Raw genomic sequence first — 20925 nt, forward strand, 5'->3', positions numbered from 1 at the left:
CCTTATGTTCTTATCTCAGGAACAAAACTCAAGAATGAAAAGAAGGATAAGTAGGCAGATAGAATTAAATTTCAATACAGTTACAATGATGACTTCAACTGATCCTACAAGATACTATAGATCAGGTGGCCTTCAAAAAGGAGACACTGAATTGTTATTTCTACATTGACCTGGTCATACATAGATTTCATAGGAAAGTAACTTCTGTAAAGTAGCTCCCTCAAAACTAATTCCTGGAGAGTAAACCAGCATAGATTATCAGTTGCTGGAACACCTATACCATGAGAGAATCATTACCTGAGTCTTACACAAAAGATCTGGCAAAACATTTTACACTAACCCTTTGTGCCACTCAGTTCTTCTCAATTCAGGTAACAAGTCATCACACCTACAAATAACGCCTCCAATTTTTTGGAGGGATTGCCTCTACTTTGAAATTTTAAAACCCAAACGTCATCACACATAGCTCTTCTCTCGCTGGATCTACTTGTCTTATAGCTCTTCCTTCTTAGACTAAGCTTCTTCCCAGATAAAACAAACGAGTCTGCAGGCCCTGTGGACCCACTATGTGTCAGGTCTCAGCTAGAACTCCATTTTCCCATTCCCTTTCCCTATACATGCCCACCCTCATGAGGAGGAAAGTGCTTAAAGATGCAGCTGTAAGTCCCTCACATGTCAATACCAACTTTTCTCCTGTGTTCAATCACCCTTGAAATGATTACAAGTCTCCCTTACTCAATTACTTCGGTTTTCAAATGAATGGCTGTGCATCCATTCAAAAGGATGAAATAAGGGTTGTGGATGTAGTCTGCATTGATTATACCAGATAAAAATCATACTTGTGTCTAAGACTATATTTTCATGATTCATAAGTTTACTTATATTTTCTCCTTGAGCACAATTCAAGGAAAAGGCAATTTAGACTATTCTAACTAGGTATCATGCTCATATTTTCCTGCATGTTATCTTGTTTATTTTTTTAAATACCAAGTAGAAGGTATAAATCGCATTTTATATGAAATCACAAAGACCAATATAAGTGTTCTATCTGAAGTTGCCATCTGAATCTGGCAGAAGCAAGATTCAAAACCAAGAACACTTGATTTTAAAACCCAACCTATCCTATGTGTTAGAACAGGAGAGATAAGTTTTCTTTGACTGCATCCTACATAACTATTTCTCCAGCTAACTCTTCATTAAGAAAACAAATAATTAAAACACAATTTTTCCAGAAATTCACTTTTAGGCTAAAAAGAAAATCTTTCTTTGCCTCACATGGCCTCATATGAAATATAAATCACAATATGTCACTCATCCTCCTATAACCAACAAATGAATAGTTTGTGTTTGCAAACCAGGTGTAAGCAACATTGTGGGAAGAAGGAAGGATGGTTATGCTCTCAACATCAGTACATGAGTTGTGTTTGTGAACCAGGTGTAAACAACTTTGAGGGAAGAAGGAAGGACAGCTGTGCTTTCTCTGTCAATAAATGAGGTTGTGTTTGTGAACCATGTGTAAACAATATTGTGGGAAGAAGGAAGGATGGTTGTGCTATCACTGTCAACATGCGCTTCCAGTACAAATCCATTAACACCAGGAACAAACCTGATAAAGGAGTCTCAGAAGACCCTTGGCCACATGAAAACTGTACTTCATCCATGCATTCTCTGAGACTCAAAGATGATAGAGAAAATCTGTATTACAGTGATGTCAGTGTTCCAAGTTAGAACCATTTACTTCAGAGGCTTTGATGAGTAAAGAAAGCAGACTACCAATCCAAAAAGGACAAGTGATGGTGAGTCCTGGGAGCTCTCCATGGTACTGATAAATCAGCCCGTGCCGCCTCTGAAGGTTTCTATTTTTCTTTCTTTCTTTTATTTATTTATTATTTATTTATTTATTTAAGAGTGACAGACACAGAGAGAAAGACAGATAGAGGGAGAAAGAGAGAATGGGCGCGCCAGGGCTTCCAGCCTCTGCAAACGAACTCCAGACGTGTGCGCCCCCTTGTGCATCTGGCTAACGTGGGACCTGGGGAACCGAGCCTCGAACCGGGTCCTTAGGCTTCACAGGCAAGCATTTAACCACTAAGCCATCTCTCCAGCCCTCTGAAGGTTTCTAAGAAGCACTGAAGTTGCTCCACTCTTCTGGGAGTTAAGGTCTCTCACAGTTTTCAGTTTTTATGAATTTATTATTGAGCTCCATATTATTTACAAAAGAGTGTGCTTTCTCCCTCTTTACTAGCTAACCTTAGCAACATGGCAGTGGCCCACTTTGATGTTGCTTGTTCATTCCAGGCTAAGTTACAAGTGCATGTAGTTTGTGTTCCAGTCTTGTAAAGGAACTTCATCACCCTGCATGGGAAGATTGTAGTCTACCTTAGCTGTGTAATAAGATGTGACAATGAGCTCCCATTTCATCATTCTGAGGGCTTCTTTGGAGGCCAGGTGACAAAGTTTCCCATGGGCCTAAGGCACTGCACCTTTGCAAATAAATATGGTGTGCTCTGCTTTATTATTGAAGATCAAGTCTTCTAGAATATGTTTTGTTCTGATTATGCAAAGTGGCTAAACAAAAGCTTACTCTCACCAGTCAAAGGACCAGGAAAAGAATATACTAACAGCACAAAAAGAATTTAGGTAAACTATTGGGGGAAAAATGTAGACACCTCCTTACCCATACCAGCAAAAACTGAAAAAGGAATCTGACGTTCCACACTGACCAGGCTATCATGAGGCACCCCATTTGCACCAGTGTGGTGTGAGGAAATGCTGAGGAGGCGGCCTGGGCCTTCACTCTGCTGTGTCACTGTCTGTCTCCTTCAAGTGATACTGTACAATAGTTCTGTAAGATAGCACCACTGAAGGAGACCACACAGGATCTCTGCATTCTTTCTTTCTTTTTTTTTTTTTTTTGGTTTTTCAAGGTAGGGTCTCACTCTGGCCCAGACTGACCTGGAATTCACTATGCAGTCTCAAGGTGGCCTTGAACTCATGGCGATCCTCCTACCTCTGCCTCCCAAGTGCTGGGATTAAAGGCGTGCGCCACCACGCCCGGCTCTCTGCATTCTTTCTTAAAGCTATATATGAATCTACAATGATCTTGAAATTTTAAAGCTCAATAAAAAACACATGTAACTATGAGATAGAAACTTTATGATATGCATTGCAGAGGTCTAAGAGTACAGATATGGAATCCAGGCTATGGGAGAAGGGTCAAATTAAGAGAAAATAATAAAATTACTTTCTTGACTAATTGAAAATTTCATCAATTTAATTGTTGATGGGCACTTAAAAAGACCTACTCCAAGATGTATATTTGCAAATACTGAACACAAAGAATGATCCTGAAATTTTAACAAAGATATTTCAAGTACCTGCAAAGTAACAAGAGTTTGTAGCTAGGCTTCCTGTCAGAAACAATGTATGCCCAACAACTATGAAATGTGATTTCAACATAAGGAAATTCTAGATTTAATTAAATTGTCAATGAAATCTGACAAAAAAAAAAAATTAGAACAAACACTCTGCAAGTTTATTTTCCCTCCATTCTCTCAGATCAAAGCCCACCAACAAAGTAAACAACAGCTCCAGGTGTGGTGCAGCATGTCTACAACACAGCCTGTGGGAAACTGACACAGGAGGATTGATGCCACTTTGAGGATGGTCTGAGGGCTACATAGTGAGTTTCCAACCAGCCTGGGATAGAGACCGACACCCTACCTCAATAAAGCCAAAGACACAAAAGGATATAAAAACAAAACAACTCAAAAGGAGAAAGAGCAAGAGAGAGATCCAAAAATCCAGGCAAATAGAATCCGAGAAGAGGGAATTAAAACACAAATGTGACATTTTGAGATTTTTCTGTCTAGGAATATAGCTCTAATGTGAGTATAAAAATATAAAAATGAAATTATAACAAAATGTGATAAATTGCTAGAGTATCTTTAAGAAGGAAGAGAGTGCTGGAGAGATAGCTCAGCACTTAAAGCTGTTTGCTTGCAAAACCTGAAAGCCGGGATTCGATTCGATTCCCCAGTACCCACATAAAGCCAGGTCTGAAAATTGGTACTTATATCTGGAGTTCATTCCTCCCTCCCTTCCTCTTTGCAAATATTTTTCTAAAGAGGGAAGAGAAATCCTTGTAATTATACAATTTTAATTTAATTTTAAATCACAAAGTAATAATACAATTCTCTATGACTTTCTATACTACAATAATATGCTGGCTTTTGCATTTTTCACTGTGTGGCAAAATGGTAAGTAAAAACTCCAACTAGATTTCTGCACAGTTAATAAATACTCATAATGTGGTAAGTGCTATTTAGAAGCTGAATTGTAAAATTTGACAGCAAATTTATTCTCTAAGTCTACAAAACAAGACTTTATTAGGAAATTATGTCAGTTCAGTGTATACTATGCAATGATGTTTGGGTTAATGTAAACTTCTAGGTTTGTAATTATACTCTATAATATTGACCTAGTGAAATCACCTGATAACCGCTCTCTCAGAATGTACCCCTACTGCTGGTACATGAATATGTTTTACCATTTACATTATTTAATGAATTTCAGTATTCTTTTCTGGAAGTATCTCTAATTATGTTACCTCATCTAAACATATTTTATTCTCAATTTATGAAAATTAAATTCCAAGTCTAGCTCATTTCTAACATCAAGGCAAAGAAGCAATGTTGTCAGGACAGCTGGTGTAATGGTAGCTGGTTTATCATCATTACTGGACAAGAAGGTACACACACTTGGTAATTTGGGTACCTGTGATGGTGGCTCTGGAAAAGATAAAGAATTGAATTTGTAGAATGAAAAAGTAGGTTACTTCCTCCAATGTGGACAGGCTGGATAAAAGACAAAGTGAAAGAAAATCTCAGTGCCCCCCCCCCCGTTCCCACTCTCTTCCTCTCTCTCCTTCTTTCCCCCTCTCCTCTGTCTTAGTTCTTGTCTCTTCCAGAGCCCAGAGAAATATGGCTGTCCTGGAGACAGTCTTAGGAATTTATAGGACTGATATATCTTTTTCTCTTGTTTGATTCAAAAATTCAGAAATAATCATCATAAAGGTATCAGAAGGTTCCTTGGAAAGCTGAATTGATTGCACTTTAGCTGTTACACAGATAGAGTTATGCTAACACAGGTAGACAGAAATAGCCTGCAAATTAAGCAAAGCAAGTTAAGTTTAGAACTGTCAGTGAGGACAAAGAGTGAATTGTAGGAAAGATGCAGTTATTAATTGTGCATGAATGTAGAATGTAGAAAGTACAGTTCATTGAATCACTGTCCTTTCATGGTACATAAGCAAAACAACCCTTGAAGAGCTGCCTGAAGAGTCATTGAAGTTATTTCAGGGAATCAGCACTGAAAGAATACCAGGTGTCCATCGTTTCTCCTCATCCTAGAATCCCAGTGAAGTTTCATTTCTTAGCTTTCCTTCCTCACAATGAGTGTCTAATGTGTACTGCTGTAAATGCTAGCTGACAGGATTGATTGCATGTGATCTTTCACATTCTTCATTTATAAGGCAAAGGGGGAAAACTGGGCAAAGTGAGTTGGGAAAGCCGGTGGAGAAGGCATCAGTGAGGAAAGAATCCAAGCCATGAGTCAGACTGGGCAGAGCCATCTGCTGGCCACAAATGAAAAAGTCCACGTCTGAGGTGGTTGAGTCAATGAACACATTTGGAAATACCAGTTACAGTAGCTATCATTACATTAAGGATCCTTGTGACACCCTCATTTTAACATTCCAATTGATTGTGGGATTTCAGGCTGCAGTCTATTCTGGGCAGTACAAATAGTGCTACTAATTGTCTTTAGGAGTAAAGTCCCATGAGATCTTTTCCTTCCTCTTAGGACTCTATATGGCTTCTCCAACTGCAGAGGACAACAAAAATAGCACCCATTGAAACAAGGCCTCCAAATAGTCACAATGAGGGATAGATAGCACTTTAATTTCTAGAACAATCAAGAAAATACAACAAAAGTATTACAAGAGTATTATTCTTCAATTAAATAATATAATTCCTGGCTTTCAAGGTTCTGTAAGTATGGTACTATAACTTTAAATATAAGAAAAAGAAACTCACACTCTTAATTACAATTTCAAAAGCTCTTAACTAAATGTTCCTAAGTAAAATGCCTAAAGAAGAAATAACTAGGAACTGATGAGTAAGCATACCAGGTTATTAATATCCATAGACAACCTGATGCCATTCAGGTACTTAATTAATTTTTGAAAGGTATAAATATATGTTCATGTTTATCATTTTGGATTTGAAGAGAAAACAAGAATCCGATGAAAGAAAAATATTTATCAAGATGCATTGACATTGCTGATGAAAAGAGTGGGAGACATTCCACTTACTCTTCTCCTTATTCTCTAGCCCAGGACATTACTGAACATAGCCAATGTTCAGAACATTGCAATGCAGAGTAACCCATATGGGTCCTTCAGGTTTTCATTACAGATAGTTGTATTCCATACATTCTTCATCATTTAAATAGTTCAGGCCAAAAGTCAGTGTTATTTACCCCGTTCCCTATTGTAGCTTCAGTTGTTTGAGTATCAAAAGGCAAACCTTTGTTAGTAATGAAAGATGACAAGCATTAAATCTTATTAGTAATTGCTCCTACTCTTTAATTCAGTAAAAAAATTAACATTAGAGCACTCATCTCTTCATTTTTTAACACCTACTTCACACAACTAAAAAAAAAAATGCTTAACACCTTTTGCTGTTAAATGAAAAGGATAGCAATTTTAGTCCAAGCAAAAATGTATGGAGCCAGACATAGTGGCACAAGCCTTTAATCCCAGCACTCGAGAGGCAGAAGTAGGATGATAATCATGAGTTCAAGGCCATGCTGAGACTATATAGTGAATTCTAGGTCAGCCTGAGCTACAGCAAGGTCCTACCTCCAAAAAAGCAAAAAGAAAATGTATGGAATAAATGTTCACACATATGTGTACACAACTAATGGAGCCCATTATCAAAGGCTGTATAGTTCTTTTCTTCGCATGGTGTGGTGATTTGATTCAGGTGTCCCCCATAAACTTAAGTGTTCTGAACGCTAGTTTCCCACCTGACGGCAATTGAAAATTAAAGCCTCCTGGAGGCAGTGTATCATTGGGGGTGGGCTTATGGGTGTTATAGCCAGTTTTCCCATGCCAGTATTTGGCACACTCTCCTGTTGCTATTATCCACCTTATGTTGGCCAAGGGGTGATGTCTACCCTCTGCTCATGCCATTGTATTCCCCTGCCATAATGAAGCTTCTGCTAGGGTCTGTAAGCCAAAATAAATCTTTTTTTTTCCCAAAAGCTGCTCTTGGACAGGTGATTTCTACCAACCTGACTGCAACACATGGGTATGCAATTCTATGCATGTATGCACAGGTCAGAAATCAACTAATGCTGGGTGGTCTTCCTCAACCACTATCTTATTCTTTGAGTCAAGATCTCTTGCTGAACCTAAAGCTTACCAACTTGGCTAGACTACCTAGCCAGTGAGCCTCAGAAATTTCCTGTGCCACCTCGCCAGCCCTGAGATTACAGACATGCACCACCACCCCTAGTGTTTTTTTATGGTTTTTTAGAACACTCAGATCCTCACACTTTCATAGCAAATTGTTTGCCCACTGACACATCTCCATTGCCCAAGGTTATATAATTCTTCACTGCCTTGCTGAACTGAGTTTTATATAAGGATTTTACTTAACTAATGTCAGTCTTTAAGAAAGGAAACATCCAACTTCTGAAAACTAAACCTCAGCCAAAACACATTATCACACCATAAAATAAAGTAACTTTAGAATTTTCACTCACTTTGTTTTAGGCTGTGCAACACCTGAAAGGAAGTACACTTAGCTGAAACAGTTATGCGTGTGATAAATAAAATGCCACTTTTTAAACACACTGCTCTTGTTACTGTGTCCCAATATTTGTCTGCCTGTGCATATAAAATGTGGAAATAGATGCTCCCTCCTCCAGGCTGTCTGAAAGAAGACAGATTACATGAGTCTATGTGATCATTTTTCATTGTTTCAATGCTCTTCCATCAATTCTGCCTTAAGATTCAAAGGTAGTTTGTAAGCAAGAGGTTTCTGCTATTTTACACAGCATTCTAAGCCTAGAAACAAACATTGCAAAGAATAGCTGTGAAGCACAGACTCCTGTCTTATAATAGATTCCTAATTCAGTCAATATCTCACTGAGTATCTTTTTCCTTTTCCTTCCCAACCACCTTGCACTCACATATATACTTGTGCAACCTCAAAGTGCCAGGAATTACATGTGGGATTTAGAAGACTGTATAAACTGAGGCTACACCGAAGCAAATAGCACTTTGACTTGCTGGCCTTGAGCAGTGATGTTCCTCATCATTAGCATGTCCTCTCTGATCTTGGCAAAATTCCCTAGGTAGAACTGGACTTCCAAAGAGTCAGAGCCAGATTTTGTAACAGCAGCACTTTTTTCCTTCCACATGAATGATCAGAGCTCTCAGGGCTACCAGACTTGTCTCTGCTGGTAATCCTGGGTCCTTGAGTCAAATGAAAGGGCCAGTGAACTGACCACATTTGTTCTTTTTCAAGTCTTCCTTAATAGGGATTTTGGAATGCCTGGCACTATGTTTGGCACTTTACAATGGTCTACATCTGAATTTTATGTAGCAATTCAAAGAGCTATTCAGCCCCTTGTTATAGCCAGAACCTTTGCCAGCAAGCCACACATTATGAGGATAGAGTTAAGGGTCCCTGTGAAACTCTGAAAGCAAAACCACCACGGAGACAGCACATAGCATGCCAGCACAGCACATTGAAGATAAGTGCACTCCAAGGACAACAAAGAACACAGGCAGGATGCGGATAAGGTTTTAGACTTTCACTATTGAGAAATTCTGGGCTCATTAATGTGTTTGAGATTTTCATTACTAATGAAGTTTAAAAAGTATTTTACAAGAAAAAAAGAGCAGTAGCTGGGTGTGGTGATACATGCCTTTAATCCTAGCACTTGGGAGACACAGGTAAGAGGATTTCTGTGGGTTCCAGGACACCCTGAGACTACAGAGCCTGGGCTACAGTGAAACCCCCCCTCAAAAGAGCAACACCAACAACCAAAAAGAGCAAAAGAAACCAAAACACCAAAGGCATATCATCAATTCACTATGAATTCAAATCTAAGTGATCCCAGTTATTTCCAAACATTGTATGTGTTAATTGGCTTTCCAGACATATATTTTACAGCCTACTAGTCACATTCACTTAATCTTGTATTGATTTTGAATGAAACTTCCTGTTTCTATGACTATACTCATCAATTAAATTCTTTATTTTTTTTTTCCTTTGTCAAGGTAGTGTCTCACTTTAGTTCAGGCTGACATGGAATTCACTATGTAGTCTCAGGGTAGCCTCGAACTCACAGCAATCCTCCTACCTCTGCCTCCTGAGTGTTGGGATTAAAGGCATGCAACACCATGCCCGGCTTTCAATTAACTTCTTGCAACTAGCATGAAAAGTTTCTCTTTTTCACTTCTCTCCAATGAAGCCTGAATATGTTCTTCCTACAAAAAATACCTGATGCTGCCTTTAACCAAGAAACCGCATTATAGTAGTGAAAATGGCTGACACTTTCACTTTGTGGATGATTTTTCTCTGGAGATTCTGTGCAGAAAAAGCACATGGAGTGCTTTGGACCAAAATTATAAGTGTCTGATCAATGTTAAGTTGTATTTAAAAAGTTCTCTTTGGTAACAGGGTCTTATGGTTAGCTTTCCCTTGCCCCTCACGCTCGGTCCTAGAAAACTGTGCAGGCATCACTGGAGGAGGCTGCTCACTGGAGAAAAGATAACAGTTCTGCCAGTGAGTGTCAAAAAGTACAAAAAGCAGGATAGCTATTCATGACTTCATCAGCTAGAAGTGAACTGCCCAATCAGATTTGGATATTTCACTTATACTGGAATGCAAGGATTTGGAGATAGTGGTAGAGTTACTTTAACCTGAACCTACCCATTCTTTTCTAGGGTCAAGTCAGGATTCAAGGTGAATAAGACTCTGGAAAGAAATTTTCTCCACACACAGTCTGGACTGTGTGGAGCCTAAATATCCACTAAGAAAATTTGGCTAAGTATCATAAACATGCCAAAGTTTCAGTTCCTATCCTGTAAAATAGAATTACCATAATTAACTCAAGAGCAAGGAGGAGATTCTCTAAGTCCAACTTCTCCTTACTATGATGCAAATTTGTTTCTCTCAGCAAAAAAGTCTTTTAGTGTATTAAAGTGACCAGGATAATTCCTTCCCCAAATCCCATGGTGTCTGGGGAGCAAAGAGCTCATGCTCTTCGTCCCAGAAGGCCAGACCACAGCCTGTCTGCCCAGCCTCCTCCTCTCCTCTTATTTTCCTGAACTCATTTCCCATCATCATCATATCAAAATGGATGCATTATGTACTCGCAATTTCTTCTAGCTTCGTGCTTGCCTAAGGTATTTCCCCATGTCCTCTTGCTTGAAATCCCTTCTTGTTGTCCACTTAGCAAACACATTGCTCAGTCTCCAAAGCCAGCCCTGTCTGTACAGATGACACCTTTTTAGCTATGGCTGGTGTTTCTCCCAAAGAACTAACTTCTCACTGTAACTAGGTGATACAGTTGGAGTTTGGGTTTTATTATGACTTCCAGGGGAAAAACATTTTATATTGTATAGCATATGAAAACACCTAGATGCTGTTTAACAACAAAGAAGTGACAAGGGTAAAATGCAATTTATTTCTATAATCTGACCTCCAAAGGAAATTTTTTAAAAGACAGAAAGAGGCATTTTTATTATTATGATTACTTATTTATTTACTTATTTGAGAGAGGGAAAGAGACAGAAAGAGGAAGAGAGAGAGAGAGAATGGGTGTGCCAGGGCCTCCAGCCACTGCAAACAAACTCCAGATGCATGTACCACCTTGCACATCTGGCTTACGTGGGTACTGGAGAATTGAACCAAGGTCCTTTGCCTTTGCAGGCAAGCACCTTAACCACTAAGCCATCTCTATCACCCCCCCCCCCCAAAGAGGCTATTTTATTTGACAAAACTGATCAACTACAACTTACACAGATTAGGAAACTGATGCTGAATTGTGACTACATGTGTACCCAGGGTACTGGTCCATGTAGAGCTACAGCTGTGTCCCATGTATCTTTAGGTACTAGGTACAAAATGCTTCCTCCAACCACATGACACAAAATATTCTGCCTGAGGAAAAGGTGTTTTTGGTTGGTTTAATTAAAACATACAGATAACACAAGAGAAAAAGAGATGGATCTATTAATAAAACACTTCATTAAAATATATCTTGTTTGCTCTAGAATTACTAGAAGCCTTTCTTATTTTTGGTTTAACATCCTAGAATATTAATTATGTTTATTTAAATATAGTAATATTGTACCAGATTTATGGCATAAGTTTATCCCTGAGTTACTACAGAGTCTCATTTCTTAATTGACTTAACAGAGTTAACTAGAAGGTACTTACTGATGTGGTACTGTTGCTAGTCTTGGTTATAGAAGTTTTTGTTTAACAACCTAAAATTGTTTTCTACTTTGACTTCAATTATGTAATTATGTTTCAGACTGATGTTAATCTTGAAAACCTTTTAGTTGATACCCTAATTAAAATATACAACAATGCTTGGAAAATGCTTCTCATATATTAAATACACACTAATAGGAACTTGATTTAAAAAGTCAGAAATTACTACTTCCATAAGAGATCGCACATGAACTCGGGCATGTCATGATGTAAAACAGCAGTCCCCCTTACCTAGGGTTCACAACTGTCATTGCTTGATATACAGTGATATGGACAAAGAACCAAAGTAGATACAGCATGAAACTATCTATGTGAGCTCACAGAAAACTGAAATTAAAGTTTAGCAGCATGTCCAGTCTGCTCTCAGGAGCAGCTCCTTTTAATTCTTCCCACCTGGAGGTCAAGGGCCAGTACTGCTGATGAGTCCACATTTTGGAGAAGAGAGAAGACTAAGATGTTTATGGGGGAAAGAGAGAAAGCAGAAATCTATGTGTGCAGTACAGGCCCATGCACGGGACAAGGGGATCACTTCTCTAAACACAGGCACAAAGACTTCATCTGCTGTGCCTGCTGCACCTGTGCTAAGTACTTGGAGCTTGGGCAGAGGATATGGCAGCAAGACTCTCCCAAATGTCTCTAGATTATGTGTTTGTTCTCCTGTGATGACTTAGCACAGTATAAAATGTGCAAGTTGGAAAAGAGTAAAATCCTAAATCAATCCATGAGGTGAAATGTCTTGGACATGCATTCCCTATTCTTACAGCTAAAGGTCTACCTGAGCCTTATACAGAGGTGGGGTACAGGTTAGACAGAGATAGAAATTTGACTAAGTTACCATTCTGTGTTAGAGTTAGTATCATAGTAGTAACCAATTTTCACAAGCTGAAAAACACTTTATATATTGCTGGAAATTGAGTAGAATACCTGACATACACATTGCCAAGCATCCATTCTCCTTGGTCTCTCTCAATTCTTACTAAATGTCTCTGTGAAGTCATAAAACAGTGTCACTTAAGACAGAAGCAAAGCTAACTCACAAAAAAAGAAAGAGTCAAAACTATTACACTAGAAAAAACATCTATATGGAGAAAAAGATCAGTGTGTAATATTCAGGCCTCCAACTAAGATGCCTTGCTGCCTGGAGAAGGGACCCACTGTTAAAGTGCAAGCAGTCAACCACTTAGTTGCCTGCAGATACTCACAAAAAGTTATTATGGAAGAGAGCTGGATTGTTTTGTGTTATTATCATTTTTAAAGAGCACAATATCTTGACTTAGTGAATAATAAATATATAATTTGTATTTTAATATAAATATTCTGAATGATAAAAGTTAAAAATTTAATATTGGCTTGCAAACTCCTAGAATGTATATGGGGAACACAGAATAAATGCTCAATGATGTCATTTGAATGAACTTAAAAATTTTTCTAAAAATTCAAATTCAGATCATTAAATATTATATGAAAAGGTACATGTGATAATACCACATAACTTCAATATTATACCCTCTTCCACCAACAAAGAAAATGTAGTAGGACCCCAATATGTCTTGGACATCATTCAAAATGGTAATTTCTGTAAGGATCAAGAAAGTAAACTGGTTTTAGACATTATTAAGCAACATGAAGATAGTACTGATCTAACCCAAATGAACTAGATGAGAGTCATGAAAGAATGTTTTATCTAATTCACTCATAGCACAGAAAATGAAGGTAAAAAAGCAACTGTAAATGCTTATAAATCAAATCCATAAAACACTGCATGCTTTGCTTTGCAAGATAAAAATCGTAGTTCATTGCCTGTTTATGTTTAAACATAGATTAGGTTTCTGCCACAACTACAAACTACAGACCAACACATTGTAGGGGCTTTTGTGTGTGTGCAATCCTTGGGTTTTAAGATTTGTACTCAAAAGCTATATTCTTTTTCTTTAGTATTCAATGATACATTCTATATTCTGACACATTGGACAAGTAAAGTCATATGTAGGAGGCCCAAGAAATGGTAAATTCAGGCTGGAGAGATGGCTTAGTGGTTAAGCGCTCGCCTGTGAAGCCTAAGGACCCCGGTTCGAGGCTTGATTCCCCAGGACCCACATTAGCCAGATGCATAAGGGGGTGCACGCATCTGGAGTTCATTTGCAGTGGCTTGAAGCACTGGCACACCCATTCTCTCCCCCCCGCCACCTCTCTCTCTCTCTCTCTCTCTCTCTCTCTCTCTCTCTCTCTCTCTCTCTCTGTCTGTCACTCTCAAATAAATAAAAATAAACAAAGAAAAAATTTAAAAAAAGAAATGGTAAATCCTTACCTGAAGGCCTTCAATGGCAAGCCGCAGCATGCTTGGTGTAAGCTTAGAGGCTTGCTTGAAGGTAAAGTTACTCCAGTCTATGATCAAAACAAACCCATTTACTTGAAGTTCAGGATCCTCAATCATGGCTTCTAAAGAAAGTAAGATGGCACGCAATATATCCACCAACGTGTACCTACCAGTAACAGAAAAGCATGAAGTTAAATCTGACAGCCACTACCAGAGGCTCTTAGATAGAAGTTACCAAAAGTTTTGCTGTTTGTTTTAGCAAACTAAAAATTCCCTTTAAAATACCTGAGGAAGTTTCAGGAAATGATTATCCTAAAAAATCTGTTTAGAAGAGACTGATTTTATATAGGCTCTGAAGATATATTAAAATTTAACATGAAATCTGCCCAAACAAAAGACATTTTTTAAACATACTACAGTTTGTTTCAAATTTTATAGTAATTTACTTTTCCTCCAAGCCTACCTAAGATTTTCTAAACTCTCATATGAACTGCTCCCCCCAACAGTAGGCTTCTAACTTTGAAGCATCTTGAAAATGCCCTCAGTAATATCAACACTTTATCTTCCTATAGGGATTCTATATTTGAGAGACCTGCATCTGAGCATTCAATCAAGGATCAAATATCAAATATACTTTGTAAATACATACTGAACATTTGCAGGTGGCTTTGCCTTATCGAATAAATACAACTAGTTATATGGCATTTGTACCAAATTAGAAATTATAAGGGCTGGAGGGATGGCTTAGCAGTTAAGGCATTTGCCTGCAAAGTCAAAGGATCCATGTTTGATTCCCCAGGACCCATATTAGCCAGATGCACAAGATGGCACATGAGTCTGGGTTCGTTTGCAATGGCTAGAGGCCCTGGCATGCCCATTCTCTCTCCATCTTTCTTTGTGTGTCAAATAAATAAATAAATAAAAATAAAACATTTAAAAGAAATTATAATCAAGAGATAATATAAATAGAAATATTAAGGAAAACAGAAGGGGACACGGGTTCTAGATGAGCACTTTGTCACTTTATGTAAGGGATTTAAATATCTGCTGATTTTGTTGTCTGAAATCAATGCACTGAGGACACTGTGGATATTCGAAGGAATCTCACCAATCAATAATAATACTGGTAGTTACAGACAAAAGTGCTAGAATATCATAATTACTTCTATTCAGTTTGTATGATAAATAAAAAAGAAGGAATGGAAAATAGGAGGAATAGAATGAGAGATCAATGTGAACAAAAGGCGAAAGTCACATTAATTTACCACTATTTTAAATTAAGCCATCCTAGGCTGGAGATATGGCTTTTAATTTAAGATGTTTGCCTCAACACCCAGGTTCTATTCTCCAATGCCAATGTAATCCAGATACACAAGGTGGCACATGCATCTTGAATTCATTTGCAGTGGCTGGAGATCCTGGTATGTTTGCTCCCTCTCTCTCTCTCTCTCTCTCTCTCTCTCTCTCTCTTTCTTTTTCTCTTTCTCTCTCCCTCTCTAATAAATAAAAATCTAAATTAAGCCACCCTAACTTATGAGTTGGGCTTTTATTTTTCTCTTGCCATATATTAGCATTGTATCTGATACATTCTCAAAAACCAGTAAATGCACTTGTTACTATGAAACAAAACCACTCTGGAGCACCAAAGCAGTAGTTGTGGACTATGACACTGTCTCACTGAGGACAGAGGAAGAATGAAATAGAAGACAAAATCTGAATGGCATTTTAGCGGAAGATTACTAAAACCTGATATTTGGATGCCAGAGAAAAGAATGAAGAATGATACACAGATTCTTGTTTTACCACTAAGCAAGTGGTAAAAAATTAAAAAAAAGAAATAGTGCAGATAAAAAATATTAATGGATATTGTTGGAAATGTAGACTTTTGAAGAGAACCTGCTACATCTGAACATGCAGAATATCCAGAAAGATACTTTAACATCTGAAAAAATAGGTCCTAAACTCAGGAGAGAACCCAGAACTTTAAATACTGCAGAGGCATACAGACTCTAAAATCAAGAAAGTGAACAAGGTAATGTGACAGACACCTAACATACAACAAATAATTATCCTAAGAAATACATCTTTAGGAAATTCCAGACTTCAAGTAGAGTCCTCAAACTTATAGAATGCATTAACAATTTTAATATTTGGAGAATACTTTAAGGATTTTATCTATGGTCATTGAAGTGAAGATGATCAGTAATGTCTATAAGAAAAGTTGGACCTCAGGGAAGAGGTATGCACTGGGGAAATTGGAAGTAGAAACTGACATCATTCAGTGAAAGAGGTGGTTAATAATAAAGACACTTTGAGACCATGTACATTTAAGAAGAATAGTTCTATTTTATTTCTAAAAAAAAAAAAACATTTGGAGACAAATAGAGAAAACATAGCTGTTCAGAATGAAAGGAATATTTAATATGGGAACTTAATTTCTCACCTTCTCTGGACCTCATTTCCCATCTATAAACCAGGAGTGTAGAACAGAATTTTCTTTAGAATTTTAGAATTAGCCAGCCAAGTATAGGGCATGATGTGAGAAAAATTATAAAATGGAAATTCTGCCTGCCCCTCATGAGCTGGGCTAGATGTCCTTCATGTGTCATTAACTATAAAACCTAAGGATTAGTTTCTTTATCTGAAAAGGAACAGTAGCTATACTTGACTCACTGTATGCCACTATCATGTAGACAGGGGAACAGACACAAAAAAGTAACTCTGGAAAAACCATTATCACAATTCTAGGTATACAGTAGAGGTTCAGTAAATGTTTAATAAAATAGATACACTTTTATTGTAAAAGTATCACTAGAATGAGTGTACTAGGTAGGGTATAATCGGAACTGAAGAATATTTTACTTAAAAATCTACAGAGGTCTTCAAGGTAGCCTATAACTATTACAGAAAACCAGGATAAAAAGATTACTTTCAACTCTCTGGAAAGCAGCCAGCATACTACATGAACACACACACACACACATACACACATTCATATATATATGTAAAATCTGAAAGTATTTTCAAGTATTTTCAAGATGTTTAGAAAGAAAGCTTTTTGCAAAGTTCTCTTATTGGGTGTGTAAAGCAAGGATGACTTTAGTATCACTTGCTGGCTACCCCCTTCACTGTAAGTATGATGCTCTGGGAAGTGTCATAAACTTCTGCAAACCCACACACAGGAAAGGTAGAGCAGAAAGTCTGTATTTTGTATTAAAAGTATATACCCTGAGCTACAGAAATGGCTTACAGGTTAAGGCACATGCCTGTAAAGCCTAAGGACCCCAGTTTGATCCTCCAGGTCCGACATAAGCCAGATGCACATGGTGGTGCATGTGTCTGGAGTTCATCTACAGTGGCTAGAGGTCCTGGCATGCCCATTCTCACTCTCTTCTACCCTTATCTCTCTCTCTAATAAATAAATTTAAATTTTTTTTAAAGTATACACCCTTTTGAAAGATAGCTTAATTTTTAAAATTCACTATAATTTTGTGTCAAAATTAAAAATCAGAAGAGCCCAAGTTGTAGTATTTCCTCATTGTGAAGATGATTTGTTCTTATGTCTCCCATAAAAATATCAACTAGCATTAATATCATATAGCACCATAAAACATCATTGGAATCTGAAATCAGCTTTAGGAGTATGATGTATTTATATGTGATACAAACAAATCATGGTAACAGTAAGGGCTGAAGACAAGAGGCAATTTGTTTTAAGAAACACACTTGAAGTATGGTGCTCGTGTACTTGATCAAATCAAGAAAAAATGTATGCATGTGTCATTATTCTAAAGAAAGCAAAAATAACAAAAGCCCCAGGATCAAGGAGAAAAACATCCTGGTTCATGAAGTTTACAAGAGAAAATCTAACCACTTTAATTATTATCTTGCTCCAAGAAGAGAACTAAGGAATTTTTATATGAATAATCTTAATTTGAAAGCTTGGGAAAAGCCACATAAAACACCCCAGCTTACTGCCTTCAGAGGACAGGTCAATATCACCCTGACTTCCCCCAGGCCACTGTTGTTAAGAATATCACATTATTAGCATTCACATCTCTGCAGGCTATGATTCAGCAGAACGTGATTATACCTGCTCTTCACAACATCTGTAAAATATCTTCTAAAGAAATGGAGCATCTGCTCAGGAAACTTACCATAAACTTCTCCTTTTAAACTACTGTTAACTAACATAAATTAGAGGCCACTACAATGAAATACTTCACACTTGCTGCTATTATTTGCTAAAGTGTTGGAGGGAAGCCATAAATAAAATCTAGTGCATCATTGCAGCTCTAGATTCTGATTCTGCTTCCCAAAATAGCACTAACTAAAGCTTGAATCTTGAGAGAACAAGGTATGGCATGTAGTAAAAAGAAAATCAGGATAGCATCAAGAATTTTACAACTGACAGGAGACTATAAACCATTGTTCTTGAAAAGACTTCAAAGCTGCCATGATATATACAAACAAACAAACAAACAAAAAAAAAAAAAACCCATAGCTCCTTCTCACTGTGTAACTGGAAGGAAAGCATCTAAGCCCAGGTGCCCAGCCCATTGAAATTGTGATATGATACTGTCATCTATAACATGTTAGGCTGTGCACCTGTAGCTATTTTGAGATGCTTATAGTCCATGAGTTGAGATTTCAACATACCTGAATCTCTCTTGAAAGTTGTTCATTATAAAATATTCCTTATTGAGTAGAATATGTGTTAAGAAATGAATAATATGGAGTCTTTTATTTCACTTAAGTTCTTTCTAATGTAAAATTTACAACTATACAAGATAAAATTGGGCTCTCACCTATTTTTATAATCTCAGCTTCGCCCCACATCTTGATGAAGTTGCTGAATAGTGCTAAGCTTCTATTTCATATTTAAAAGTCATATGTAATACTGAACTCGTAGAACAGAATATAAAAGGCTTAGCCCTATACCTGACACACAGTAAACACTTTAAATGTTAACTTCTATCATTTTTGCAATTACATGACTTTTCTTCTTTCTACTTTTACATATTCTATACCTGTTTATATACATTTCAAGTACATATTCTTAACTTCAGAGACTTTTTGTGAAGATTAAAAATAGCATAAAACAGTATGTAAAGCTCTTAGTAGTACTTGGCATGTAATTGGACCAACAGGTATATGTACTATAATCAATGCTATGGAAATTCTCTATTATATTTGCTTCTGCAATGTTATATTGAACATTTTCTCCTCCCACTTTTTAACCACTAGTTTCCATCCTTTGTTCCACTCTTTCCTCCAGTGTCCCTGATGTAGAAATAGACTTTTGTCTCTTGTTCTCCTCATGTAGCATTTCAGAGTTTCTGAATCAAACCCATGTCTCTTGGGCCAAGATATTTGCAAATGACTCACATGTGGGCCCAGAGCCTGGGCAACATCCTCATATTCCCAGTTACAATGTAAAAACCAACACCTGAGCCACCCTTGTTACCCAAGATATTTCACCTTAAGGTAACTAATTCTAGCACCTTCCAAACCAATTTCCTCTCTGGGGTTGCCTTCACTAACTAATGAAGAATAACTATTGAAAGTTTCATTCCATTTATTCACCAAGTCCCAACTATTTTTCTCTTTAATTTTTAAAATCCTTGGTACCCAATTATTTCTTTCCACTAAAGTTATACTTTCATACTTTCAGACACATCTATCTCTTTGTCTTTCTCACCCTATTCTTCTCCAAGCATCTTCTCTATACCCTTTTGTGAGATTTTTTTCGTCATATAACCTGCATGTAACATTGTTCACCCACAGCTCTTCTAAACCTCTACCATTGCCTTAATATATCTCTTACCTTGCAGACCATGCAGAGGCTCATCACGGTTTTGTTACACATCCATTCCCCAACAAGCAGAAACTGTTCTCCACTCTTCCTTCCCTTCAATCTACTGAGGACATTACTCCATTTTCATTTTTCATAAGTTCTTCACTTTTATCTGTCTTTCTCACCTCTAGCATGCCCTGCTGTGTGTAAGTCTCACTCCTGTTGGAGACCTTGGTACTCTTTTCCATTCTGAAACTCTGTACTGTACTGCATTCTTATTTGTCCTAAGGTCACTGCATATAAACTTACTTTCTGTCCTTGGTGCTCAGTAGTGTACCCTGAACACACTCATCTGCAAAAATATTTGTAAGATTACATTTTTTCCAAGGGTATAAAACACTTCATTCCCCCATACAATGGATTTTAAGTGTCATCATTTGGCATTCACTGATGGCTTCTAGCACTGCCCCAAAAGCAAGGGAAAGCACTGTCTGGGAAGCAGACAAGATCTTTGCCATTAACGTTGCAGAGTGGAGGGAAATCTGTAGCCAGGAGCTTCCTTGCTCTTTTTTTTTTTTTTTTTTTTTTTTTTTTTTTTTTTTTAATAAAGTACATTTTTTAAAAAGTTAATGGCAGGAAGGAAATTCTGAAAAATATTTTTACAAGATTAGGCAGCAAAGCATCTTTTTCTACCTCTGGCCATGAATTTTGTAAAAATATTTGATTTACCTGCAAACAGAGAGGGAGGGAGAGAGAGAGGCAGAGAATGGGCACACCAGGGCCTCTTGCCACTTCAAATGGACTCAAGACTTATGTACCACTTTGTGTGTCTGGCTTTATGTGGGTACTGGGGAATGAAATCTAGGCCATCAGCTTTGCAAGCAAGCTCCCTAACCACTGAGCAATCTCTCCAGGGCAGCCTACGCAATTTTTAAAAAATTTTTGTTCATTTTTATTTATTTATTTGAGAGTGATAGAGAGAGAGAGATAGAGAATGGGCACGCCAGGGCCTCCAGCCACTGCAAACGAACTCCACATGCGTTCGCCCCTTGTGCACCTAGCTAATGTGGGTCCTGGAGAATGGAGCCTCGAACTGGGGTCGTTAGGATTCACAGGCAAGCGCTTAACTGCTAAGCCATCTCTCCAGCCCAGGCTATGCGATTTTTGATGACTTCCTGGCCTGTGCCTCTCTCCTAGGGCCCACAGCCTCCCCTCCTTCAGCACAGCTTACA

The 20925-nt window shown here is 37.7% G+C and overlaps 1 protein-coding gene across 5 annotated transcripts in view; it reads right to left on the bottom strand.

Moving 5' to 3' along the window:
• Positions 1-20925, bottom strand: part of Clvs2 (clavesin 2) — an 80608-nt gene that overhangs the window by 49096 nt on the left and 10587 nt on the right. For all 5 annotated transcript variants that reach the window (XM_045159764.1, XM_004651230.2, XM_045159765.1 and 2 more), the window contains one exon: positions 13888-14062. In XM_045159764.1, coding sequence (XP_045015699.1) covers positions 13888-14062 — 175 coding nt within the window. The remainder of the gene's footprint in view (positions 1-13887; positions 14063-20925) is intronic.

The sequence above is a fragment of the Jaculus jaculus genome, chromosome 9, assembly GCF_020740685.1.
Source record: "Jaculus jaculus isolate mJacJac1 chromosome 9, mJacJac1.mat.Y.cur, whole genome shotgun sequence".
NCBI classification, from domain to species: domain Eukaryota; kingdom Metazoa; phylum Chordata; class Mammalia; order Rodentia; family Dipodidae; genus Jaculus; species Jaculus jaculus.